The sequence below is a fragment of the Eublepharis macularius genome, chromosome 5 (genome assembly GCF_028583425.1).
Source record: "Eublepharis macularius isolate TG4126 chromosome 5, MPM_Emac_v1.0, whole genome shotgun sequence".
Classification (NCBI taxonomy): Eukaryota; Metazoa; Chordata; class Lepidosauria; order Squamata; family Eublepharidae; genus Eublepharis; species Eublepharis macularius.
This window is the reverse complement of record NC_072794.1, coordinates 78,283,519-78,310,772: the sequence shown is the minus strand read 5'-3', so window position 1 is coordinate 78,310,772 and position 27,254 is coordinate 78,283,519. Positions and strand designations below refer to the sequence as shown.

Here is a 27,254-nt window from a genome sequence, read left to right as displayed (position 1 = left end):
ACTCACAGACCTCAGCCTCCACCTGGATCTCTCAACAGGCCAGTGAAAGAGAAGGTCCAAGGGTCTGCCTGAAAATTCCTGTTGGTGGAATGTCAGCAAAGGCAGGCCTAGCCACCTCCCAGACCTGAAAGAGCACAAACCTGCAGCCTAGACTTTCCAAACTCCCAGGCCTCGGCCCCCTCCTGAGCCTCTCAAAAGGCCAGTGAAAGAGAAAAGTCCCAAGGGCATGAACCCATCAGCAAAGACGCCTAAAGTGAGCTGCTTAATCATTTGTGGTTAGGTGACTGGGCCATGAATCAGCACTCTGCTGGTTCAAGTCCCATAATTGCATGAGCTCAGTAGCTAACCTTGGGTAAACCACCCTTTTCAGTCTCAACTACCCAGCAGTTATGGAGGAATAATGATCATTCTGACCTTATAACAGCCCCTGACCTGGTTAGTCCAGGCAAGCCAGATCTCATCAGATCTCAGCAGCTCAGCAGGGTTGGCTTTGTTAACAATTGGATGGAAGATCTCCAAAAAAAGACCAGTGTTGCAGAGGCAACTATGACTGGATGGCACTTTCTACTACCAAGGGGAAAGAAGTTAAATGCCCCCTATTTACATAGTTGCAGCTGTAGTTATTATTTAACAAACCTGCTGGCATGGCCGAGGATGAAAACATGAAGGAATTCAAAGAGGTCCTGAAAGCACACCAACAAATAGTCTAGCAGCTCAACCCTAGATGGGCAAGAGGGGCATCCAGTGTGGGGGGGGGTCTGACTCCAGAAAAGTAAAAGGGTGCCCCCCAGATTAAAATGGAGGCAAGGGCTATTAAGAGCACAGATCTCAATTAAGCCCCCAACCTGAGGACCCTGAGCTATCAATTTTCTCCCTCAGCCAAGAAGAAAGAGGAACTGTTAAAAGAAGGGAAAATTTCCTAGTACACATAGCTACCCCAATACAAACAAGGATTTTCTCAGGAACTGTATCCTAGAAGGCTCCCTAAGGTGATGAGATTCCTGGAGTCTTCTCCCTTAAGGACCAAGGGGAAGGAGGACAACAGAGTTGAAGCGAATCCTCCCGAAAATCAGGAATAACTCCATCAGGGATTCCCTTCCAGTAGCCCTTCATACCTGTAGAAGTTTAAGAGGGAAACTCTAGCAAAACTAACCACTCTATTTCCTTTTTTCCAAGTCTTATACATAAATTCCAGGGGCTACTAAGAGGATCAAGCTGCCATTGGTGGATGGTCTGGTAACTAGCCTGCCATCTAATTCTGTGCTGCCTATTGACTAAGACAGGCTACCTAAGGATTCTGGCCTCAGGCAGTTCGAACTGGCTATTTGCAGAAAATCAGAGGTTTCCACTACATCCTGCAGAGCATTGGCAACAGCTTCACTCCTGCCTAGAGCCACATTGTCTCGGGTCTCAGACCTGGCTGCAGTGAGCAGCAAAGTCATTTAAAGAGCTGAAGGGCAAAATTAAGAAAATAGCCCTGGCAATAGTCTTTACACATTCTTAGATGCTATGCTGTGGTCAACAAGAACCATGGTTTTCAGGCAGCCAGGCACAAGACTTAGCTTAGGAATTGGAACATAGACCATTTGCCCCAAAGCCAAAGTAACCGTATTTCCCTTCAAAGACATCAACTTATCTGGAGAAGCTCTGTATAAAGGAAAGCAGACTAAACATTGAGAGGAGTGTAGTACCTTCTCCCTCAACACATCTAGTCGGAATAGCAAAGGGCCAAAGAAGGGAACTCAGTGTTCATCTACAGTCTTCCTGTGCAGTCCCACATGGGACTGCGCATGCGCAGGCCTGCCGACTTCGGAGATTTTTACAGCTCAACAACACTAGGGGGGCACCCTCGCCTCGCAATGCACATGTGCGGCCGTCTTCCCGCCGAAACAGCTCCTAAGAGGCAGGGTGCACCGACATACCTTCAGTTCCTCTTTTGCCACCGACTTGAGAGGTTCTTGCTCACTCTATTTCTTCGGAAAGCGTTCTTCGTGATCTGTAAGAATGTTAGAGAAAGCATTATTCAAACGATGTACTTCTTGCGATAGAAAGATGACTAAATCTGATGGCCATTCCACCTGCCTGTACTGTTTAGGGGAAACCCACAACCTGCAGGCTTGTAAGTACTGCTGCACCTTCACTCCGAAGGCCAGGGCGGAGCGGGCGGGAAGGCTTCAGGCCTATTTGTGGCAGCGCGCCATGGCGGTGACGGATCCCTCCGGAAAATCCCCCATGCGTGAGAAGACTATCTCTCCGGCGTCGAGATTGGCAGGCACGAGGTGATTTTTCAGACAGTTACCCGCCCGCACAACTTCACGGCCAACAAGTCCAGCAACATTGGCTTGGGGCTCTTCGGAACCGACGGCTCCCAGGTCTTCCTCGGTTCCGATCTCGGAGTCGAGACCAGCCTTGGAGCCACTACAGGCTAGGTCGGGTGATCTATCTAGGAGAGATGCCTCCATGACACCCAGCCTTTCGGAACCGAGAACTCCCCGGAGTGGAGCTAAATCAGACCATCACAGCGTGTCTTCTCGCAAAACCTCAGTTCCAAGGTCTCCTTCGGAACCATCTGCTCCGAGCCTGGAGAAGAAAAAGAAGAAAAAACGCAAATCAGATAAGCAAATACTTGAGAGTGTAATTACTCCACAACCTACGGATCAACAGGCGCCATCTGGATCCAAGCCGCCGGAAAAAAGATGCCGTAATTCCACAAACAGGGTCTCCCCTCGGGGAACCCCAAGGTCTGATGTATCCCGTGAACTGGATGTTGTTCTCCTTGACAAACCCCCGACACCATCAGGGATACCACGCTCACCTTCTCGAGAGTCATGGTCCTCACATTCCTCCCGCAATACGAGGGACCATATTGGACGTATGGAGGTATCACGTCGCACAGAAGGCTATAGTCCTTACTTGAGACGGAGATACTCTGCGGTGAGCCCGCCACACTGCTATTATAGAGAAGGGTCATACGGTTCGGACCATGGAACCAGGAGGCGATCCAGATCACCTTCCTTGCATGCCGGTTCATCAGTGGGCTCCAGACGGACCCCTGGATTGTCGGATACAGAGTACGAAAATTATACTCGATATGAACGATCTTACGATTCGTCCCCTTCAGATTCACCCGATGGAGTGATTGGTCCATCGGAGGAGGCTTCTCCGACGGATGATTTCCATGCGTACAACGAACTCCTCCAACGAATGGCGAGAGCGCTTGAGATCGAAGTGGCCTCTATGGAACCACGATTGACGGATAAGATATTGAAGCATATCTACTCGGGTGTGACCCCGACGGTGGCCTTTCCGATGATTGAAGGTTTTGTGGATCTCCTTTCTAATCTGAATCTGAAACCAGCATCGACCCCTTCCACTAATAAGAAAGTGGAGAATCTATATAGAGTGAAGGACGAACACTGTCCATTCTTATCCCTTCATCCACCCCCGTCTTCACTTGTGACTGAAGACATGCAGGCCAAACCAAAGCAGGGCTCCTTATCGGTTCCATCAGATAAGGAGAGTAGGAAGATCAACTCCCTAGGGAGGAAAGTATATACTTCAGCAGCCTTTGGCATTAAAATTGCTAATTTTGCTGCAATGATGTCTGCCTACCAATTATTGCTTTGGACAAAGGGGCCCCTTTGTGCCCCAGTTGCCTGACGACCGGAAGGCTTTTCTTCGAGTTATTCAAGAGGAGGTGGTACGCCTGTCACGTCACCAGATCAATGTAAGCAGAAACATGGTGGATACCTCAGCCAGGGCTCTTTTGTCAGCCTTGGTCCTGCAAAGATTTGCCTGGTTGAGAACCACGGCCTTACCAGCGGAGACTAGGAGTAAGGTGGAGGACCTTCCTTTTGAAGGACAGACCCTCTTCTCGGACAGAACGGACGACTACCTGTCCAAGAAATGAAAGGACAGATTTACTGCAAGATCCTATGGTGTCCTGCATCAATATCAACCTCCCCGACTTCAGTATAGGTCATATGCCAGAGGCCGACAGAACCGTTTCCACCCTTATTCTGGGTATGGCTACCAGTCACAATGGCGATACCAGAGCCTGCAGTCCACCTTTTCGAAAAGACGGCAGGGCAGTAAGAATAGACAGGGAAATGTGCAGTACCAGGCTAAAGATCCGGCGCATTCCCAGAAGCAATTCTGACAATTACAGGAGCCTGACCCCCTGTTTGGGGACAGGCTATCAGCCTTTTTTTCTGAGTGGTGTCGTGTTACCACAGATGTTTGGGTGTTACAACTAGTTAAAGTTGGTTATAAAGTTGAGTTTTTTCAGTGGCCTTGTCTCCGGCTCCCAGTTTTTTCTTCACACAAACCTCACAGTGGGATAGTGTCTGAACTTGCAGCCCTTCTACACAAGGGGGCTATAGAGGAGGTGACGGATACTTCCGCTTACCTTGGGTTCTACTCGAACCTTTTTGGGGTAGAAAAGAAAGATGGAGGACTCCACCCGATACTGAATTTACGAGAGTTAAACAAGTCCATAAGGGTCCGGAAATTTAAGATGACCACATTACAGATGGTCCTAGCGTTACTGCCTACTGGTAGTTGGTTTGGGGTTCTAGACCTCAAAGACGCATACTTTCATATCTCCATCTTTCCAGATCATAGGAAATTTCTTTGGTTTACCTATGGTGACCGTGTTTTTCAGTACCGAGTCCTCCCTTTTGGATTATCCACGGCCCCTAGAGTGTTTACCAAATGCATTGCTGTGGTTATTGCCTTTCTTAGGACTCAAGGTTGCTGTATTTTTCCCTACCTTGATGACTGGCTGATCGTTGGCCAGTCAGAGGAGGATGTGAGCAATCTAATTTCTATTACTTTGTCAACCTGTTTAAAGTTGGGGTTATTTGTGAATCAGAAGAAATTGAAACTCCACCCCTCTAAGGTTACCCAGTTTATTGATGCCATTGTGGATGGCACTCTGGATGCTGGTTTTCTGCCCAATGACAGGGCTTGTAAGATCAAAGCACTTATTAACAAATTTAAGAGGTGCAGGTTCCAACCAGCCAGACTTATTCAAGTGCTGTTGGGATATATGGCTGCCACTATGGTGGTAATTTCTTTAGCGAGACTCCGTATGCGGCCCTTACAACTTTGGTTTTCCAAAGTTTTTTTCCCTGAGAAGGATAACCAGAACAGGAAGTTTAGTATCCCCCGGGGGGGTCCTCCTTTCTTTGGAATGGTGGTTGCAGGATTCCAACCTTTTTGGGGGGATTAGTTTTGGTTATAAACAACCTGAGATCTTGATCACAACGGATGCCTCTACCCTAGGGTGGGGCGCTCATTGTCAGGGAGCCTATGCTCATGGCATGTGGGACAAGTCTGAGTGTGAAGAACACATCAACCTTCTCGAATTGAGAGCAGTCTATTATGCCCTGGTTTTGTTTTTGGACATGGTCCAGAACAAGACAGTTCAAGTCCTGACTGATAACACTACCACAATGTTTTATCTGAATAAACAAGGGGGTACTATGTCCCATGTGTTATGTGAGGAATCAGTAAAGATTTGGAATTGGGCTATTGACCATTCGGTTTGGCACCTGACAGTTCATATACCAGGTGTTGATAATGTCATGGCTGACCATCTTAGTAGACTTCAGGGGGACAACCATGAGTGGTCCCTTCACGACACCTATTTACGTCCTGTCTTTTCAGAATGGGGATTCCCAGACTTAGACCTGTTCGCATCAGAGGAGAACTGCAAAACTCCCCAATATTGTTCCAGAGGAGGCATCGGCCTTGAGTCTCTTGGGGACGCGTTTCAGTTAAACTGGTCCGAACGCCTCCATTACATTTTCCCACCGTTTCCCCTGTTAGCCAGGATACTTTCCAAGATTCAGATGGACAGAACGTCAGCCATCCTGGTAACCCCTTATTGGCCGAGGCAACCATGGTTTCATGCCCTTCTGAGACTGCAGTGCCGGATGCACCATTTCCCGGACCAATCAGATTTACTGTCCTTCCGGGGGGTGCTTCATCACAGAGTGCATGCACTCAAACTGACAGTGTGGTTGATACTCCAGGAGGGGGTTTCTCTGAAGGAGTAATCCATGTACTTCAAAATGCTCGTCGTTTGTCCACTAGACAGTCATACTTCTTGAAATGGAATAAGTTTACTGAGTGGTGTATGGGGTGGGGAGTCAACCCTTTGGCCTCGTCCCTTTCAGATGTGTTGGAATTTTTGTGGGGACTTAAACAGTCTGGATTATCTAACTCATCTATTAAGGTTTATTTGGCTGCGATCTCTGCGTTTCACCCACCAGTTGATCGCAGAACGTTTTTTTCCCATTACACATTGAAATTGTTTTTGAAGGGTCTCAACAATTTATTTCCCCCAGTATGGGTGTTAGTGCCTCAATGGTCTCTGCCCTTGGTATTAACTAAACTCATCTCCAAACCTTTTGAGCCGCTGGCTACTTGACCTTTGAATTTACTTTCTTTTAAGGTGGCATTTTTAGTCGCTGTTACATCAGCCAGGAGGGTGAGCAAACTGGCAGCCCTCTCCTGTGAGGCTCCTTATTTGAGTATCCATCCCGAAAAGGTGGTACTTTGAACAAAAGTAGAATTTCTTCCTAAGGTGGTATCCAAATTTCACCTGTCTCGAGATTTCCCTACCTGTATTTTTTAAGGATCACTCTTCAGACGCAGAGAGATCCCTCCGTGCTCTGGATGTTCGCAGGGCTCTCCTGTTTTATTTAGATAGGGTGAAGCCCTTTCGAAAAGATTCCCACCTTTTTATTTGTTTTGCGGGGCCGAAGAAGGGAATGAGGGCCAATCCTCAGACTTTGGCTCGCTGGGTAGTTCAGGCAATTTTGTTAAGCTATATCTCCGTTGGAGATTCATGCTCACTCCACCAGGTCTCAAACATCTTCAGCAGCACTTCTGAGAGGTGTCCCGTTGCAAGACATCTGCAAGGCTGCGACTTGGGCTTCTGCGGACACATTTGTCAGACATTATGCTCTGGATGTCCTGAACAGGAAGGAGACGATAGTGGGTACAGCAGTCTTACAATCAATCTTCCTGTGATGATGCATCTGTGCCTACCACCCAGGTATTTAAGCTTTGTAATCTCCCATGTGGGACTGCACAGGAAGACCGTTGATGAAAAACAGTGTTTCTTACTTGTAACTGTTCTTCATTTAGGTCTTCCGTGCAGGCACACATACCCTCCCTCCTTCCCCGCTAATTCTCTTGGTACTTACCTTGTAGTCGGTGGCGAAAGAGGACTAAGGGTACGTCGGGGGCGCCCCGCCTCTTAGGAGCCGTTTCCGCGGGAAGACGGCCGTGCATGCGCATTGAGAGGCGAGGGCGCCTCCTAGTGTTGTTGAGAAGTAAAAATCTCAGAAGTCGGCAGGCCTGCGCGTGCACAGTCCCATGTGTGCCTGCACGGAAGACCTAGATGAACAACAGTTACAGGTAAGAAACACTGTTTTTCCCTTTTTCCTGGACCTTTTCCCTCCAGATCCAAAAGAATTTGGTCAAATAAAACAGATTCTTAGGAACAAGAAAGATCAGGATGGAAAGGCTAAAATTTGTCATGACTGTCATTCAGAAGGGAGATTGTCTGGCTTCCATGGATCTCTCAGAGGCACTTTCAACATCAAGCCCCTCCTTTTGTCCTGAAAACACCACCCAGGGTGTTCATAAGAATCCTAGTAGCACTGATAGCATGGCTAGGCCACAGAGAGTGGCTCCTTTCCTGAGATTCGGTTTTGTTTTCCCGGCCATGTCGGACGCTCCTCTCCGCAGGTCCGGGAGGAAGCGCCCGAGCAGCCTGACCGGGTGGTTGACCCGCGATGGTTAACCCCCAGGACTCCCAGTGAGGGGGTCAGGGTCCGGAGTGCCGCGGGAAGAGCCCCCGGAAGTCGATGCAGGGGGTAAATTGCCCGTTTGCTCCTACGGAGGCCGGCAGACTTGCGCAGCACATCGTGTGCTGCCGGGCCATGGAGAACGGCAACAAGCAGATTTAAGGTGAAAACCTGGAAGTAAGCGAATCCCTTCTGTTATTCTAAGCGTATGCAAAGGATTGGTGGGAGTTGAAGCTAAGAAGGTTCGGATAACTTCCCCTTCATTGAGTTTTGGAACTTAGTTGGCGGACTCCCCTCCCCCTAAGATGGTGACGAAAAAGCAGAGCCCGGCTCTGGGCAAATCTGTTACAGCTGTTTCACCTCTCTTGAAGAGGTGGTTAAGCGGTTGGTCATTGAAGCTATGAAGCCCTTTGTTGATAAGCTAAATGAAATCGGTCAAAGGGTTGGTTCAGTTAGTGATAGACACGGCTCAAGACAGAGATTTTCCATCACAAGAAAGACAACAAAGAGTCGGTAATAACATCAGAGGTCTTAAGGAGACAGAAGGCAGAAGTGGCTCAGCAGCTGGAGATGAGGGTATCCTATCAGGATGTCCTCCAGGAGGCAAGGTTCCAGACCTGGGAACTCTAGAGATGCCTGTTACCATACCATGAGGTGTTAGAGCTCAAGAGGTCCAAGACAGTTGAATTGACAGAGATCTTCAAAAAGGAGAACAACCAGTGGCTGGAACTCATTCAGTTCCACGATGGTATCCCACTCAGGGAACCAAAGTGAACAGTGATGACCATGGACGCAAGTCTTTGGGGATGAGGATCCCACACCCAATGAAGAATGGCATAGGGCATCTGGCTGAAAAAGAAATTATCAACAGTGTAAATGCTTTGGAACTTTGGAGCCATCAGATGGGGTCTGGTGGAATCCCAATATCTTTCCACAGATCACCATATGTTTATACAGATGAAAGATCACCTTGAATCTCTGAAAGAAGTACACATAGCAGACCAGGACAACTCCCTGGCAGACTAGCTAAGCCAGAGAGTGATGGATCAAGCAGAATGGATACTATCCAGAGAGATTCTCCAACTGGTCTACCACAGTTTTCAGCAAGGTTCAAGAAAAAGAAACCCTCAAACCATAGGGATAGATGCTGCGAGCGGCAAGCTGCCTTCACACATCCTGTATGCTTTCCCCAGTACAGCTATTGCACAGAGCTGTTCAGAAGATCACACAGTAAAGTGCAGAAGTGATACTAATAGCAACCTTCAGGTCCAGAAAGCCATGAAGAATCAAAACCTGAAGAATCTTTCAAGCATGAATCCCTTGCACCTCCCATTGAAGGAGGGGAACAATGCAGGGAACAATACCACACCCTTGACCAGCTCTGACAAGGCTCACAGTGTGGCGGTCGAAAGCAAACAACTAATAGGGTTGTTGGACTACACATAAGGCATAATTGGTACTGTTAGCCTCTAGGAAGAGTTCCACAGTCTATTAAAAAAATCCTTCCAAGTTCCCAGAAGAGTGCATGAATAGAGACATGTAACCTTTCAGGGCTACTTAGGGAGTTACTATCCTTCTTTCAAGAAGGGTTGAAGAAAAATCTTAACACCAGCACCATTAGACAGCAGGTAGTGATCACCTCGACAATCAGGGGTTCTAGGAATGGACATTCCCTTTTACATCACCCTCTTGGCAACAGATTCTAAAAGGAGACCTCATTGTTGAATCCTCCAAGGACTCACTGTTTTTTCCCCACATAAAATCTTAATTTGGTATTGAGAGCATTATCCAAAAGACATTTTGAGCCTATGACCTCATGTCCCCAAAAGGAAGTGATCTTTAAAACCATCTTTCAGATGGGAATAAAATCAGCTAGACAAGTGTTAGAATTGTAGGCACTAGCAGTAGATAGAGATCCATGCCTTTCCCTTCAAGATGGTAGAGCAAGTTATGAACGGAACCAACTTTGGTTGTTGGGGGGTTTCCGGGCTGTATTGCCGTGGTCTTGGCATTGTAGTTCCTGACGTTTTGCCAGCAGCTGTGGCTGGCATCTTCAGAGGTGTAGCACCAAAAGACAGAGATCTCTCAGTGTCAGTTGCCAAGACCACGGCAATACAGCCCGGAAAACCCCCAACAACCATCGTTCTCCGGCCGTGAAAGCCTTCGACAATACATGGAACCAACTTTCTTCTGAAGGAGAACGCCACGTTTTCATAGGACAGAAGAAATAATACTTCCCTCCTTCTAACCTAATCCAAAGCATGGGAAGGAAAGGGAATCGCACGACCTTGATATATGTAGAGAGGTGAGATTCCACTTGGGCAGGACTAAACAGTTTTCACAAGTCTGGAACACTAGTTGTGTGTTTTCAGGAGGTCCTCCTTGGGACAGAGAATGTCTTTTTTCTTGCCTAAGTAGGTAAAGCAGGTAAAGGAGGGTACCACAACACACCCTCTAGGCCTGGAAGGCAGACTACCCACCCTGGGGCACTCTGCTCTTGCATGTCCCAAAAGTATGGACTGCCCCATTCCTAGGGCCACCAGAGAATGGAAAATTTGTATTCACTTACCATGAAGCTTCCTTTTGCAGTGGTCTAGGAGTGAGGCAGTCCTACCCACCGGAATTTCTTGGGGGGGGCAGTTTCTAGGATCGGATGAAGAGTTAGGACAATAGTCTTCCACTCACTGGATTCAAGGGAGGGAACTTTCTATTTATAACAAAAAATGAGGGGAGTTATTTTTCTTTCTTGGTATCATGATGGGGAGTCAGGGCTTGGGAACAGACTGGCGATTCCAGGGAGAAGCCCCTCACCTCCAGGATCAAAATCAGCTGACCGACCCTGCCTTCGGAGAGAAGGAGCTATATCCCAAAAGTATGGACTGCCTCACTCCTGGATCACCAAGAAAAGAAGCTTCACGGTAAGTGAATACAAATCTTTCATTCCTGTGTAAACATAAACATCTTTTCAAGAATATATGAGAATAACTTTGACAACAATTTATAATATATAATAACCATGTACTTATATACCCCTCTTCTAAACATATTAGCGACACACTCAGAGTGGTTAATAAGTCACTGTTATTATTACCCTCACAATTCAGCTGGGGAGCTGGGACTGAGAGAAGCGATTTATCCAAGGCCGCCTGCAGCATTCAGGGCAGTAGTGGGAGTCGAACAAGCAGAGTGCTGGCTCAGAGCTCAACCATTTAACCACGATGTTACAGCAGCTCTATAACAATTAATATGCAGTAAACGTATATGACAACACATAGTTGAAGAGTTTGATGTTTTCAGTACTGTATGAAATTAAACCAAATAAGCAGGTAGTCCTGTTGTGACTGTATTAAACTGTAATACACCTTTTTTTGTTTATCACCCAAATCTGTTTTCTAGTTTTAGTTTTCAAGTAGAAATTAAAATATTTGTGCTCACAAAGCATAGGCTACAGCATTTTGCAGCTTTCTTTCCCTCATATTAGGTATATTTGATTTTTTTAATAGAAAACTAAAGCGTTCCTTAGCATAGGAATGAACTTCTAAGTCCATTGAAGTCAGAGAGTTTAGAAGGGTACAACTCTTAGTTTTACACTGTTAGGCATTTACACTTTTAAATTCCATACATATGCCAAATAGCATAATTTTATATGCTAATTGTTATAAATTATGTGTTTTAATAAAGCAGTACAATACGTTTAGGTGAAATAGGAGGGGAAACAGGAGATGAAACAGGTTTTTTCTCCCATGGCCTTCAAAATTTCCAGAAATTGTACATCTCTAGTTGTAGATCATGGCTATTAAGGCATGGTCTCTTGGGATATGGAAATCCCATTAAAACCATAGTTTATTCCCAGATCTGACCTCCACAAATATTTGAGGGGGGGAGAGTCTGGCCATTTTCATTGTTTTGATAATATACTGGGAAGGGCGACCCCAAGAATCTGTAATACTAGAACTGTTATGTCCTTTTACATAGACTAAAATACAAATATTTCATTGTAAGCTATATTTTAACTTTGTATGTTCACTGTACAAGCATTTGTATATCCATTCACACAATAACATCATTATGTTGTTTACCTTTGTGTTCATTTAGATGGAGCTCAGTTCAGTGTGCTGTAAAATCTTTTATTTTCTTTCTTCTGCCTTACCATTTTTGCCTCTGATTTTCAGATAGGCCAACACACCATTCATGGTCACTTTCACCCTACATTTGCTCCAGTTATCTCCACCTTACAGAATTTTATCAGTGCTAAAAGATCATCTGCTGATTCCTCTCATAGAAACTCAGGTATGGGATGGGAAGCACAATCAATAATAACCCTTTGGATTATGCTGTATTTCTCTATTTTTTCAATGCTATCTTATTCTTTTCACCTAGAACAATTATTAGGATATTCACCTGTATGTAGCAAGGAACAGTAGTTGCAAAAATGCCTACACTTGGGAAAACCTGCCAGAACAGTCCTGCTGAGGAACATCTCCTCAAAGAAACAGGCTGTCCTACAGCAACACAGAGATTTTGAGTGTTAATCTGAATAATGATGGCTGAGAGTAGAGTATTGACTGGGTGATCAGAAGAATCTGACTCTCATTTTGAATTTGGCCCCAGAATGTGGTTCCAAACTCTGCACAATGGGGCCATGTGAGAGATGTTTCTACAAATCCGGGGGAAATGCAGGTTTGCCCCCCTAAAAAATCTGAAAAGTTTAAAAACTAAGAGTTTAAAAAAGATCACATCAAATGAACACTGTCTATAGGTGCACAGAATGTGCATCCAGGAAGTAAATTCCTTACTACATGAGATCTTGAAGAACATTTTGGTTTGCCTAGACAACCAAAAACAATGCATATGCTACGATGAGCTGAAATTAAGGGGAGAAGAAGCCAGTAGGAGAGGGGGGGGCAAGGTGAGGAGCAGAGGGATGGTATGAAGTTATGGGAAATGAAGGCAAAGGCAATGTGGTTATTGGTGAGGAGAGCAAATGGAACCACTGGGAGGAGGGAGCAAAAAGGTGAAGATAGAGCTACCGGAAAGGGAATGGGTCACAGGTCCCCAACTCAGCTGGCAAGGCAGTGTGCTTGGGGCTGAAACTGCATGCAGAACACCCACTTGTATAAGACAACTACTATCCCTAATTCTCCATTCTATTTATGGTGGCCCAAATCCTTTCTCAGGCCACACAATTGACAAAACTGGCTACCACCTACTATACCCAGCTTAAACTTCTAACAGTGCAATCGTATGAAGTCACCCCAGTCTGCACCCACTGAAATCCACAACTTAGAGCAACTCTGCATAGGGATTGCTTTGTTAGTCTTTGATTTGAGATAGGCATGTGTACTATCCCATTGTTAAATCCTGAGACAATTTATGACAGTAACTGGATTTTTATCTGTGGTGTTTTCTCACGTCAGCAATCCATTCTAGTTACTATTGAACTTAAAGGGTAAGCATTATTGCATGTTATTTGTACTAGCCATGATTAACCTAGTGAAGAACAAATTACAAAGTGAATCAATATAATGGCATTAACTGTAGGTCAAACTATACTGTAGCCACCTTTGTGCATGCCTCTCTGTGTAAGTAAGTATCTTTTAATGGAGGGGTCATCACTTCCATGGTTATCATCTGGTCTGGCCTGACCAAGCTTTTTATTTAATGATAATTTTGGAAAGGTAACCTGGAGAGGCCCTAATCTCCTGGCAGCATTATCTCTTAATTACAGTATCTAATTGTTTATTTCTTTTATTAGTTGAGATAGATATGGGTCCAAGGACTGTCGAGATTACAAGGGTGAGTTGTATGTTTCTCACCTTTTGGAAACATTTACTTCTTATCTCAAGTGAAAGCTGTTCTGTACAGTTTGCTGCTTTGTTAGTGAGTAGTACTGCATATATTAGTATCTAAGTGTTTATTCAGGCCAAAATTTTCAATTACAGCTTATTGTGATCTATGTGTATATGGCATATGATTGGCTCAAATAATAAAACTAATTTTCCTTTAAAGTGATACAACTTTGCAATAATCTTTCCTCAGGTTTATATATATGCATGTTGGAAATAAAAGGCGGGGCGGGGGGACCTGTTACAGCATGGCTACAGTGTATAGTTGATCAGTTTGAGCACTGGACCTACGCAAGCGTCAAACACAAGAATGGAAATGTTTTGCATGCAAGGTTTGTTGTTGCAAGGCATTCTGTTCCCTTTAATTAACACATGAACTGGGAATTTTACATCATCGCATGTGTTTTCTTTATTATGAAGTCTGCATAAAAATACAATATTAAATAAACATGTGTCAATGCATATATGGTATATTCTGAACTATGGCAACACAAATGGTTGTAACAATAATATTTCTATTAAGGGGCCGAATGATGCACTTGGTATCAGTATAGCTGGTGGCAAAGGGAGCCCATTGGGAGACATTCCAATCTTTATTGCCATGATCCAAGCCAGTGGAGTAGCAGCACGAACACACAAGCTCAAAGTGAGTGACATTGTCCCTTCAAATACAATGACTTTATTTTGCTGCTGCTCTTTTTATTCCTTCCAAAGAGGATTTTGTCTGTTGCAAGGATTATATCTTGATGAAGAAATCCTGGTGGCCACTTCCATTCCCAGTCATGAAGGCTGCTTCCTTCCTTCCTTTCATCTTTTTATTGTTAGCAACAACTGTGTGTGTTAGCTGTTGTGATTGATTACATAAATTACATAAATGTAGCCAAAGCCTAGTATCTTCTTCTTAATGTGCTCTATGACTGGGAATCAAGGACATAATTCCACATTTTGTAATCCATAAATAGAGAAGAGAGCCTGGAAGATAATGAACAACCCTTCTGAATTTGTGGAAACAAATACAGGCTGTTTTGTACAGTTACTTAAATGTTTGTATCTGACTTTACTGTGTCCTTTATATAGCGACATGCCTACATGGCAGTGTGACAGATGACCATTTATCCAAATATTTGATAAATTAAGGATTTACTCTAGATGATAAGATTACCTTGTTCCTTATATCTCAATAGGTCTTTTCCATCTCCCATGAGTTCTTATAATGTTCCCCTTGCCTCCAGAATTATAGCAATGAAGTGCAAACTCCTTGTTGTTGGCTGATACTTCTAGGATGAGTATTTTACTCTCACTATGAAGAATGCTCAATAATCAGTACAAATACAGCAGACCTCTATTGTCTTACTATCACCAAGAAACGTAGATGTGCAATGCCAGACTTGCAGTTCCCTTAATGCTAGTAATTTTCTGTGGCTTTTTTTTTAAGGTTGGAGATCGGATTGTCAGTATTAATGGGCAGCCTTTGGATGGGCTGTCTCATGCTGATGCAGTTAATCTACTGAAGAATGCTTATGGGAGTATTATCCTGCAGGTATGATGATAAATTGAACATGCAGCTGCACAAGGATAGATAAATGCTGTGTTTAAAAAAATGGAGCATCACTGGTGCAAGACATCACAGCACAGCAGGGTTTTTGGCTGATGTGAATTATGCATGATGAAAGCAAGACATTATTTTGCTGAAGAGTTCTTTATTTGTAACTATACAGACTGTGAATATGATTACATAAAAGCATAACAAGGAGATGGAGGGAGGAAATGACTTGTTGCAACACATGAAAAATCATCTATAGTTATAGTTTGTCACTTTTAATTTAACCCCCCCCCCAAATGGTAGGATTACAAAATGATTTCCTTTCTTGTGCCTCATAGTTCTGAATGAGCTGCCAGTCATGCTCTCTTCCTTGTTCTTCAGAGAGAAGTGCAAAGTAAACAGTAATGCTAATTTTGGGGAGTTATCCAATTTTCTTCTGTATAGGAATAGTTATCAACCAAACTGCAGTGTCTGGGTATTACAATTGACTAGTTGTCTTAATTATGTAGAGAAGAGGTGTGTTATTAACTAAGATTATCACTTTTACATTTGCAAACTACAAGGCACTTATTTTATTTCCTTACACAAAAAAAAACCTGATCAGCATGCCTAAAATGAATGTGTAGAATATTAAGCACTTTAAAATCCTATTAATTTCAATGAAAGTGAGATAGACATATGTTTAAATAGATATATGCTTAAATTTCCCCCACTGTAATCAATGGTCAGTATAGGCTGGATTAGTGGTTAGCATAGGCTGGATTAGTGGTTAGTATAGGCTGGATTGTTGTACCAGCAACCAGAATGAAGACTCCAGAAACAAATTCTATGAGTTAAGCTAGGTTTTGTTAATAGCTGAGCTACATCCATGTAACTCTGACCTAACTTTTAGTGCTTGGTGCTGCTAATAAGCAGCCTACCATGGCTGCCATCATTTTGGGCAAAGCCAGCCTAACCCCAAAGTTGGCCAGTATTAGCCTGTACATAAAACACTACTGAGAAGTGTTAAACCTCATCTCCTTCCCCTCACTTGCTGACCAAGCATCTCGAGACATCTTGCTCAGTACCACAGGTGCTCCTTTTTCAATGCATCCAGCTGCTCAAGCCAATGGCAGGAACAACCCTTCACCCTTAGATGGCTCAAGGTACTCGCCAGTTATCCCTACCTATACACCAGCAGCCCAGAATATTCCTGCTATACCTAGCAGCTATACCAGTCCGAGACCAAGCCTAATTATGATTCAAGCACAAACCCCTCAAACAATGTGGAGCAATCAAAGAAAAGGGATTCCCTTCCAAGCCAGTCTAAAGAAAACCCCAAAAATTCTGCTGTCCAGGGAGACCAACATTCTTGAAAGAAAATGCCACAAGGAGTAAGTTTAAATAACTTTTCTCACCTCCTTTGCCTAACCAGAGTCTCATGCCCCCATTTAAAATATGAACTGGAGGAAAACTGCACCCCAGGCTTGCTAAACTGGGAACTGTATTCCTATGATATTTAAGACAGAAGTTGGGATTCACTTTGCTGAGTGAAAAGAAGGGCAACTGCTGAAGTCTGTGGTCCTTAGTCAGGGCCATGAGCTTCAGTAAAATGGAAAAATCAGTACAATATCTGAATATATAAGGAACTATTTTTAACTGGCCAGATATTTGGGTGAATACAGGTTAAAAGGAAGAGGGAAATATTTCCTTTTCTGGGCAAGTGGTGAAGTGGTCACACACTAGATTTGCCACACATGCAGATCCTAACAAATGTCATTGGTGAATGTGATGGCTCAGAACATCTGCTGAAAGCTACAGTTCACAGACAGCTAACTCTGAAGCAGAAGAGAACTTCAGCATGCATTCTCTATAGCTGTAGATCTGAAAACATAAATCCTGCATAATGACATTCAAGGTGGTAGAATAAAACAAGAGTCCAGTGGAATCTTAAAGACTAACAAAATTTATTCCTGTATAAATGTTTATGAGTCAGAGCTCACTACATCACAAGCAGCATCTGCTACAAACTAACATAGTTACCTCTCTGGAATTATTTACGGAGGATATTCATGATTCTGGTAGCAAGCCAATGCAATGTGAGTAGTTTGGAGATGGAGCCATTTTGAAGCCACTCATCTAATTGTGGTTGCTGTATCATATGAACTGGTTCAGAATTAAAAACTCTAGGGGGGTGGGGTGTGTTAGGTTTGGTCACCTTGAAAGAACGGATCCCTCCAAGTTTCTCAGTCCTTCATCAGTCCCAGATGGATGGTTGGTGGGGCGGGGGGGGGGGATGGCAATACTCATTCAAGAGTCTGTTTCCTTTAGGCTGCTCCCTGCACCAAAGGTCACTGGCATTGATTGTGTAGGCCTGATGTGTGATGCTGAGGAGAGTTTGGCTATCTGCTTAATGAACTGACCGCCTAGGGCACCAGCAGCTACTCTGTCAAGCCTGCTGGAGGTAGTGGCAGGGTGGGCCTTGGAGCATCGTAGGCTTTTAGTCCTGCAAGACTTCAGTGGTCATGCCAATGATGCTGCTACCTCACAGACTGTGGACCTGGTGTCTTCCATGGCAGCACTGGAACACTCCCAATTTGTTTCAGCTCCTACACATCAAGTGGGCCACATGCTAGATTTGATCTTTGGGATGGGGATTCATGTGGACCTTGATGAAACTGAAGTAGTGCTGTGGTCAGACCACTTTATCCTGAAGGCTTACCTGGATATACCAGCCCTGCATAGGGGCAAGCTGGTTTATGCTCACCTGCGGAGACTAATGAATCCAATTGATTTCCAGACTGCTCTGTGGGATCTGATGCCCCCGGGCAGTTCATTGGATGAGCTGGTGGAAGACTGGCATGTCCGTCTCTCCGAAGCCATCAATGAAATTGCTCCCCATCACCCTCTCCGTCCCCCTACCAGACTAGCCCCCTGGTACACAGAGAAGCTACAATGGATGAAGCGGGAGCTGAGACCGCTTGAGTGTGTGTGGTGGTGGTGTCGGGACGAAGAAATGAGATCATCTTAAAGAGTGTTTATGAAAGCCTATGAGGTGGCTGTGAAGGCGGTGAAGAAGGATTACTACGCTGCTTCCATAGCATCCGCAAGCTCACACCCAGCAAAATTATTTTAAGTAGTTCAGTCATTAATCTCCCTTCCCCAGGGAGATCACCAAATTAGGAATTTGGATATTAGCTGTGAGGCTTTGGGGAGCTTTTTTGTGGATAAAATCTTACTGCTCCATTGTGCCGTACCAGCCACAGTTGATACAGTGAGAGAACTGGCAACCACTTGGCCATCTTCTGGTCCAATTTTAGATCACTTCGGCCTACTCTGCCAGGAGGCAGCCAACAGGATCCTGCAACTGACAAGGCCCACCACTTGCTCCCTGGTTCCCTGTCCTTCGTGGATGGTAAAAGCCAAAAGCCAGTGCGGATGGACAGTCCCACTTGAGGCCATTGTCAACTTGTCTCTGAGCTCTGGAGATTTTCTGGGAGTGCTTAAGGAAGCTGTGATGAGACCTCTTCTGAAAAAAGCATCTTTGGATCCCACTGACCCATCCAATTACCTCCCAGTTTCAAATCTCCCATTCCTGGGCAAGGTGATTGACTGGGTGGTGATTGAGTGGGACAGAGTAATCCTGAAGGATTCCTCTGTCCTGGACCCATTCCAGTCTGGTGTCCGTCCATGCCATGGGATGGAGATAGTGCTGGTCGCCCTTACAGACGATCTTCATAGACACTTAGACCAAGGTGGGTCGGCACTGCTGGTATTGTTAGATATTTTGGCAGCATTCAACACAGTCGACTACAAACTTTTGACCCACCTCCTCGCTGATGCAGGGATTTGAGGGTCTACCCACCTTCCTGAATAGATATAAATTACCTGCCAACATCTTTTCCACACTGTGACACTGAGAGATCTCTGTCTTTTGGTGCTACACCTCTGAAGATGCCAGTCACAGCTGCTGGCGAAATGGCAGGAACTACGATGCCAAGACCACGGCTATACAGCCCAGAAAATCCACAACTACCATCGTTCTCCGGCTGTGAAAGTCTTTGACAATATATAAAAAGGCCTATGTTTATTTCCCTCACTAGGACTCCTGCATATTCTTCTTTACCAATTGGGCTAAAACAAGATAAAGCACTGAATTGTGTGCAACAATAACATTGAAATTTAATTGGAAGTGACCACGCCATTGCTCTCTGTCAGAGGTATTCTGTTCATACCCACAGTTTTCTTAAAAGAACACAGTAATAATTATAAGGAAGTGTAATCGCCTGCAGAGTGTCAAAATGCTTGCTTATTGCAAGTACCTCCTCGTAAGCAAACGGTCAAATGTTCCTGTTTTAAAAAGCAGCCTGTCTTCCTACAGTAAGGTTTTTATTTAACAATAATTGAAAAGTAAAGGTTGGATTTTTAACAATAATGGTAAAAGTAAAGGTTGGATTTTTTTCCCTCACACATTTTAATTAATTAATTAGAATTCCGTAATCTGACTTTCAAATGTTACATATTCTCTTTTTTTTTTTTTGAAAAATTTTTATTGGGTTAGGATCATATATTTACACATTACAGTCAATTTTCCCATTTCTCAATTTCTAACCCCCTCCCTTTCCCCCCTTTTTTTGTTGACTTCCAACAGTTTTCCAACCCTTTGTCCCTTTTCCCTTACTCTTTATTTATTCCTCTAACAAATATATATTCTCCCTTTATTCTAAGCAATACTTCTTTAACTATTTTTAATACTCTGTACCCTAACTATGAGTCCCTTTTTCCATAATGGATAAACAATTTATCCCATAATTCCATTTTCAAATATTTCTATATAACGTAAACTATGTAAACCCTACATTCATATAAATCAACCAGCTTAATTTATACTCTATATATTATTCATTCTATCTTCTTCTTTCTGGTTTAGTTATATTTGTTTACATTAATATTTCTATTTCCTTCAATCATAAATCTATATATAGTATCAATCAATTTGACTCATATATACCTTCAGATAAACATATTCAGTTTGGTACATTGTACAGAATCAGAAAGAAAATATTATTAGTTAATCAATCCCTATATTTAACCCTTATGATTAGTTGTTTTCTCTCAATATTCTATTTATTATTCTATATATATCAATCTAGTAACATAACTGCTTAGAGATTTACTTATACCTCTTCTCCCCCCCGGCAAGATCACCCCCCTCTGCGTTTTAATGTACTTCAATAGTTCTCAAACTGCCACAGTTCTCCTCCCACCTCCCATTTCTTCTCCAAATATTGTTTCAGCTTCTCCCAGTCTGTGTTAAACTGTCCTGAGTCCAGATTTCTCAGTTTTCTTGTCATTTTATCCATTTCTGCCATATACAGCAATTTGTAAATCCAATCTTCGATAGTTGGCACTTCTTGTACTTTCCATTTTTGCGCGTACAAAAGTCTAGCTGCTGCCGTCATATAAAATATCAACGTCCTATGATGGGCTGGAATTCCCTCCATTCCCAAGTTTAGTAGCAGGAGTTCTGGGTTCTTATTTACTTGAAATTGTAAAATCTCACTCATTTCTCTTATTATTTCCCCCCAGTACTGCCTGGCTACCTCACACGTCCACCACATATGGTAGAGGGAGCCCTCATGCTTCCTGCATTTCCAGCATTTATTAGAAGTGTTCAAATTCCCTAGCGCAATCTTCTTTGGTGTCATGTACCAACGATAAATCATTTTGTAAATGTTCTCTTTAATGCTGGTGCATGTCGTTGTCTTCATTGTAGTCTTCCACAAGTATTCCCATGCCTCCATTGTTATTTCTTTGTTGAAGTTTATGGCCCATTTCACCATTTGTACTTTAACTATTTCATCCTCAGTATACCATTTCAACAGTACTTGGTATACCTTGGATATTCTTTTCTTGTCCTCTTTAAGAAGGGTCTGCTCTAGTTCTGAATTTTCTGTTCGTATACCTCCATTTACAGAGTCCGAGTTATATAAATCTCTGATCTGTCTATACTGGAACCAATCATAGTAAGGTAATAGTTCCTCCTGAGTCTTTATTCTAAGTTTAGATGCTTCAATTCTAGTTATTTCTTTATAAGTTAAGCATTGTTGCTCATTATCAACAGCTCTCGGATCTATCACCTCATATGGAACTACCCACAAAGGGGTTCCTTCTTGTAAGTAGATTCTGTACTTCTTCCAGATTGTATATAAACTTCTCCGTATATAGTGATGCAGGAACATCGAGTCCGCCTTTACTTTATCATGCCATAGGTATGCGTGCCATCCAAATATTTTTTTGTATCCCTCTAGGGCTAGTAGTTTCTTGTTCTTTAACGTCATCCACTCTTTCAACCACACTAGGCAGATTGCGTCATGGTAAAGTCTTAGATTGGGCAGTTGCATTCCGCCTCTTTCTTTTGCATCTTGTAAAACTTTCATTTTCACTCGAGGCTTCTTGCCTGCCCATACAAAATCTGATATTTTCCTCTGCCATTTTTCAAATTGCTTAGAGTCTCTGATGATTGGTATTGTCTGTAGCAAAAACATTACTCTTGGTAACACATTCATCTTAACTGCTGCAATCCTTCCCAACCATGACAGATTCAGTCTATTCCATTTGATCAGATCTCTCTCTATCTGAATCCATAATTTTTCATAGTTGTTTTTAAATAAGTCTATGTTCTTTGCAGTCAGTTCAATTCCCAAATATTTCACCTTATTTGTTACTTCACATTCCATTATTTCCATTAACAATTGTTGTTTTTGCTTAGTCATGTTTTTGCATAATACCTTTGATTTCTTTTTATTGATATAAAAACCTGCCAAATCTCCGAACTCCTTAATCTTATCTATCACTTTTGGCATGTTCTCCATTGGGTCTTCTACAATTAGCATTATGTCGTCCGCAAATGCTCTGACCTTATAAGAATAGTCCTTTATTTTTATTCCACGGATTTCTTCATCTTGTCGTATTTGTATCATCAGGATCTCCAATACCAAAATGAACAACAGCGGAGACAACGGGCAACCTTGCCTTGTTCCTTTACTTATAGCTAATTTCTTAGTCACTTCATCATTTACCACAATTGCTGCATACTGGTCTCTGTAAATTTCCTTAATTGCTCTAATGAATCTTTCTCCCATTTGTAGCTTTTCCATAGTGGCAAACATAAAGTCCCAGTTTAAATTGTCAAACGCCTTTTCAGCATCAACAAAGAAGAAACCAACCTCTTTATCACAACGCTTATCATAATATTCAATAGCATTTATCACTGTCCTCAAATTGTCTCTGATTTGTCTGTCTGGCAAAAAGCCTGCTTGTTCCTCCTCAATAACTTCCGAAAGCCACCCCTTCAGTCTCTCCGCCAATATCTTCGCAAAGATTTTATAGTCATTATTGAGTAACGATATAGGTCTGTAATTTTTCACGTTTGTCAAGTCTTGGCCTTGTTTAGGTATCAGTGATATATTCGCTTCATTCCAGGTACCTGGAATCCGTTGATTCTTTAAAACTCCATTAATCACCTCTTTTAGGAATGGTGCCAGTTCATTGGCCATTGTCTTGTAGAATTTAGCCGTAAGTCCGTCTGGCCCTGGCACCTTTCCTAGATTTGCAGATTGTATTGCCTTACTTATTTCCTCATCCGTTACTTCATTATTCAGTCTATTCCTCCAAGCTTCCGAAATTACTGGGAGTTTCATTTTCTCCAAATATGTCGCTATTGATTCTTTATTCACCTCTTTCTTATTGTATAACTTAGCGTAAAATTTGTAAAAGGCTCTACTAATGGTAGTCTGTTCCAAATACGTTTTATTGTCCTCACATATTTTGTTTATTATTTTCTTTTCCCTTCTCTTTTTTAGTTGCCATGCCAAATACTTCCCAGGTTTATTTGCTCCTTCAAACACTTTCTGATTCAGTCTTTTAAGGTTCCACTCCAATTCTTTATTATTCATTGCTGTCAGCTGTTCTTGAAGTATTTTAATTTCCTGGTACAGTTTCTTTTTCCCTGGTCTCTTTTTTAACTGTATTTCTTTGGCTTTTATTTTCTCCTCAATCTCTTGTCTCTTCTCCTCTTTCTTTTTTCTCACTCTACCATTTAAGTCCATTAGTATGCCCCTTATTACCGCCTTATAGGCATCCCAAACTTTGTCAGTTGGTACTTCTTTATTCATGTTATATTGTATGAAGAACTTTGTCTCTCTTCTCAACATCTCCATGTTCTCTCCTTCCTGTAACAAGTCCTCATTTATTCTCCATGCTTTCCTTTTTCTCCTCCTCCCTAATTTCCACATGATTGGATTATGATCTGAGCCTACCCTCGGCATTATTTCTACCTCCTTAGTCCATAACGCTAAGTCTTTTGAGGCCCAGATCATATCAATTCTTGATAGTGTACAATGCCTTGTAGAGTAAAAGGTAAATTGTCTACTTTTAGGATTTTCTCTTCTCCATACATCTTCTAAAGTCTCCTGTTTTATCAGCTCAAAGAAAAGCTTTGGTAACAGTCCTCTTTTCTTTTGTACAGTTGTTGTCTTTTTATCTAGTTCCAAGTTAGTCACTCCATTGAAGTCTCCAGCAAGAATTATCTGGTCGTCTGAAAGATCATCTAATTGCTTCCTCAAATCCTCAAAGAAGCTCTCTTTTGCACCATTAGGTGCATAAATTCCGACTACCAACACTTTTTTTAAGTTCCATGTACATTCCACTGCTATAAATCTGGCTTCCACATCTTTTATTACATATTTTGGCTGTAGCTCCTCTTTTATGTACAACACCACTCCTCTTTTTTTCTTATTAGAGGCTGCTACAAATTCATTGCCCAATTTCCCCATCTTTAAATATTTTACATCCTGCTTTCGAATATGGGTTTCTTGCAAACAAACAATATCACATTTTTGTTTTAATAGCCAGTGGAAAATACTTTTTCTCTTGTTTGGTGAGTTTAGTCCATTTACATTCCAAGATAAAACTTTACACTCCATACTCATAATCTTGTTGGTAAGTCCTTTTCATTGTCCCTTATAAATCGCTCCATCTCTCGCTCAGATCTGATACGCTTTTTGACCCCTCCAAACTCAAAGGACACACCTTCTGGTAACTCCCATCTGTACCTGATTTTCATGTCCTTCAAGATCTGAATTAGCACTTTATATTTTTTCCGATCTAGTAACACTGACCTGGGTAATTCCTTCATTATGATAATCGTCTTGCCATCAATCTCCAATGGATCTTGAAACTGTTTTGTCACGATCTTCTCTTTCATATTTCGTGTCGTAAACTGCACAATCACGTCTCTTGGTAGTTTCCTCTGGGTTGCAATTCTCGAATTTACACGGTATGCCACATCTAGGATAGCCACAACTTCCTCCTCCTCCTTCCCCAGGTATTCAGCTAACACCTCAGTCATCTGTTCTTGCGCTGACTTTCCTTCCACTTCTGGCAAACCACGAAACCGTAGCTGCTTCTCCATGTGTTTAGTTTCTGCAACCGTCATTCTTCCCCTCATCAGTCTCATCTCTGTTTGTTGCGTGTCTGCTAAGTTCTCCATCGCGTCTTCTACTGTTTTAACTCTCTGCTGCGTTCCTTGTAGTTCACTTTGTATTGTTTCCATACCTTTTTTGACTTCTGACAGCTCCGATTTTACTGTCTGTTTGACCTCTTTAACCTCTTTTATCAGCTCCAATTTTGTGTCCTTAAGTTCTTTAATCACATCTAAAAGTTTTTTGTCCAGGTTTTCTATTGCCGATTGCCACTCTTTTTTCGACATCGTGGGGCTTGCTTTGGCTCGCTCCCACGAGTCCGCTCTCTTCCTTAACTCCGTGGCGTAAAATTTAGATGTCTTTTTATTTCAAATGTCCCGGTCTTCTTGCAAAAATTAATTTTTAAAGAGTCCAAAATGTCGGGCGTCTTTTCTCTATGGTTCCTCTATGATTTTGTAATCCAAGATGGCTTACTTCCTTTTCCGCTGAAGCCGCGACCCTTCCCCTATCAAAGATGGCGATTCCCTTCTTCCTGCCCTCCGGCAAGGGCCGCTTCTCTCCAGCAACTCTATTGTTATTACGTACTTCCTGTCTCCCGACTTCCCACAGTAGGTCTCGCGATGGTATCTTTTTCTCACAGCTCCATAACCGCAAGTATTCAAAACAATAGTCCAATTTCTTTAATAACTTCTTTAAACTTAGTCTCTTTTCAAATACAACTCTTGCCAAGTCTTCCCCTCCTTATTATTAGCCTGTTGCAGTTTGAAAATCTACTTTTCTTCCTCTCTGCTTTTACCAATCTGTCCCGTATCAGAAGATAGTGATCTTTACCTTCTCATTCACTTTTCTCGGGTTGTAATCGCTGTTTCGATTTTGTCTTCTCCTCTCCACTTCTTTCCCCAATCGAAGCTTGGGTATGTAGGTCTTATGCCAGCCGAATTGGCCCCAGAACTGCCGCAGAGATCGTAGCCGACCTGTCGCAGGGTGGGACCTCAAGGATCGGGAGGGGACCCGTTGCATAGAGCCCCCCCTCGTCCGAGATCTAACACACCCTAGGGTCTTGAGCGTTCTTTGCCTGCTCTCCGCCTGAGAGCAGTCGGCCGCGGGCTAAATTTCCCCCGCCGGCCGCTTAAAATGGCAGTCCGGTCAGCTCCGCAAATGGAGCTGCTTCAAACCTCCATGAATCCCAAACCGGAAGTCAAATGTTACATATTCTCAATGAAAATTTTCATGAGGGAAGTTTTCATAATTAAACAACTGTAGCAATACCAAATATGATAGCAGGAAAATGGGGTACATTGAACTGGAAATTACTATTTCTTTTTTCTATTTTTTAAGTGACTGTACACTTCATTTGTCCAACAATGGCTATGAATTCAAATAATAGAAGTGCTCATTCTATCAACGTGATAGTTACGTGTGGCATGTCATTAAAGACTTCTATTATCAGTTAAACCACCTCCTGGTAGCTGACTTGGAAAGGTCAGGTAATTGTATCCAGTGATGTGGAAAGCTTATTGTTGATATGTCCTAGGAAGGATGGCAAAGAAATTTTAGTGTTGTTTGCAAATAGGAGATTAAGATCCCAGGGGAACACATCCCTCCTGGCTGTTTGGTTGCTGTTGTTTAATTGAATCTGTTATCTGCAGGTGTAGTTATAAGGAGCATCTTTTTGCAAGTTTGTTGAACTTAGATGCACTCTTATTGCCAACTGCAGATTGGTAAATATAGCTAGGTCTTGCGGCCAGTGATATTTTTAAAAAAACTAGTAGCCATAAGCAATGGTTCAATACTGGAAAATTAAGGTACTGTTTACATTCAGTATTTTCTGCCTTCTTGGCAATATACAATATTACAGTTGGAATAAGCATATCAAATATATATAGTTTATTTAGAGAACTCTGACATTTGTTCATATTAATTAGAGTGTATTATCATATTAATCATTGTATTACCGGTTAGGGAAGATCAAAATTGATAGACAGATGTGGGTTTCTGATCCTTTCTCTCAAGTGAACCAATTCCTGGCACAAGTTATTTATCTACAGTGAATTGTAGTCTCTTCTTTAATTGCTGAGCTACTTTTAAACATGATTGAATGAGAAGGCATATTTGTTTCATCTGTATCTCGAAACCGTGGTCTAGGAACTGAGGCTGATCAGATGATGGAGCTACGATATACTGGAAACATGTTAAAATAAGACAGTTTCAAAGAATTAGTCAAGCGGAACCCCTTTGATTATTTGAAGATCTGCAGTGGGTTTAGGATAATTTTTTTTCATTCTTTCTACTTGTTCTCTTGTCTGCATGTTTTCCAATGGAAGTATAAAATGATACAAGTGCTCTTATTTTGGGATGAAGATGTAGATTTTTAATACAGCAGCTTTGGTTTCATTGACTGATTTTGGAAGAGAAAGCAAGCAAGCAGAACTAAAAATCATTAGCTTTCATGTCAGAAACAAAGGTGAAGAGAAAGAAAAAAATGCAACTTGCAAAAGATGTATGTGAATAAGATCTCTGGTAAACTTATGGAAACCGTAATACAAAAAGTGTCAAAATGACCCCCCCCCCCCAATAT

The 27,254-nt window shown here is 42.6% G+C and overlaps 1 protein-coding gene across 1 annotated transcript in view; it reads left to right on the top strand.

Annotated features, from left to right (window-relative positions):
- Positions 1-27,254, top strand: part of PATJ (PATJ crumbs cell polarity complex component) — a 286,475-nt gene that overhangs the window by 250,006 nt on the left and 9,215 nt on the right. Inside the window, exons 41-44 of the mRNA XM_054979641.1 lie at positions 11,996-12,113; positions 13,579-13,619; positions 14,193-14,315; positions 15,105-15,209. Coding sequence (XP_054835616.1) covers positions 11,996-12,113; positions 13,579-13,619; positions 14,193-14,315; positions 15,105-15,209 — 387 coding nt within the window. The remainder of the gene's footprint in view (positions 1-11,995; positions 12,114-13,578; positions 13,620-14,192; positions 14,316-15,104; positions 15,210-27,254) is intronic.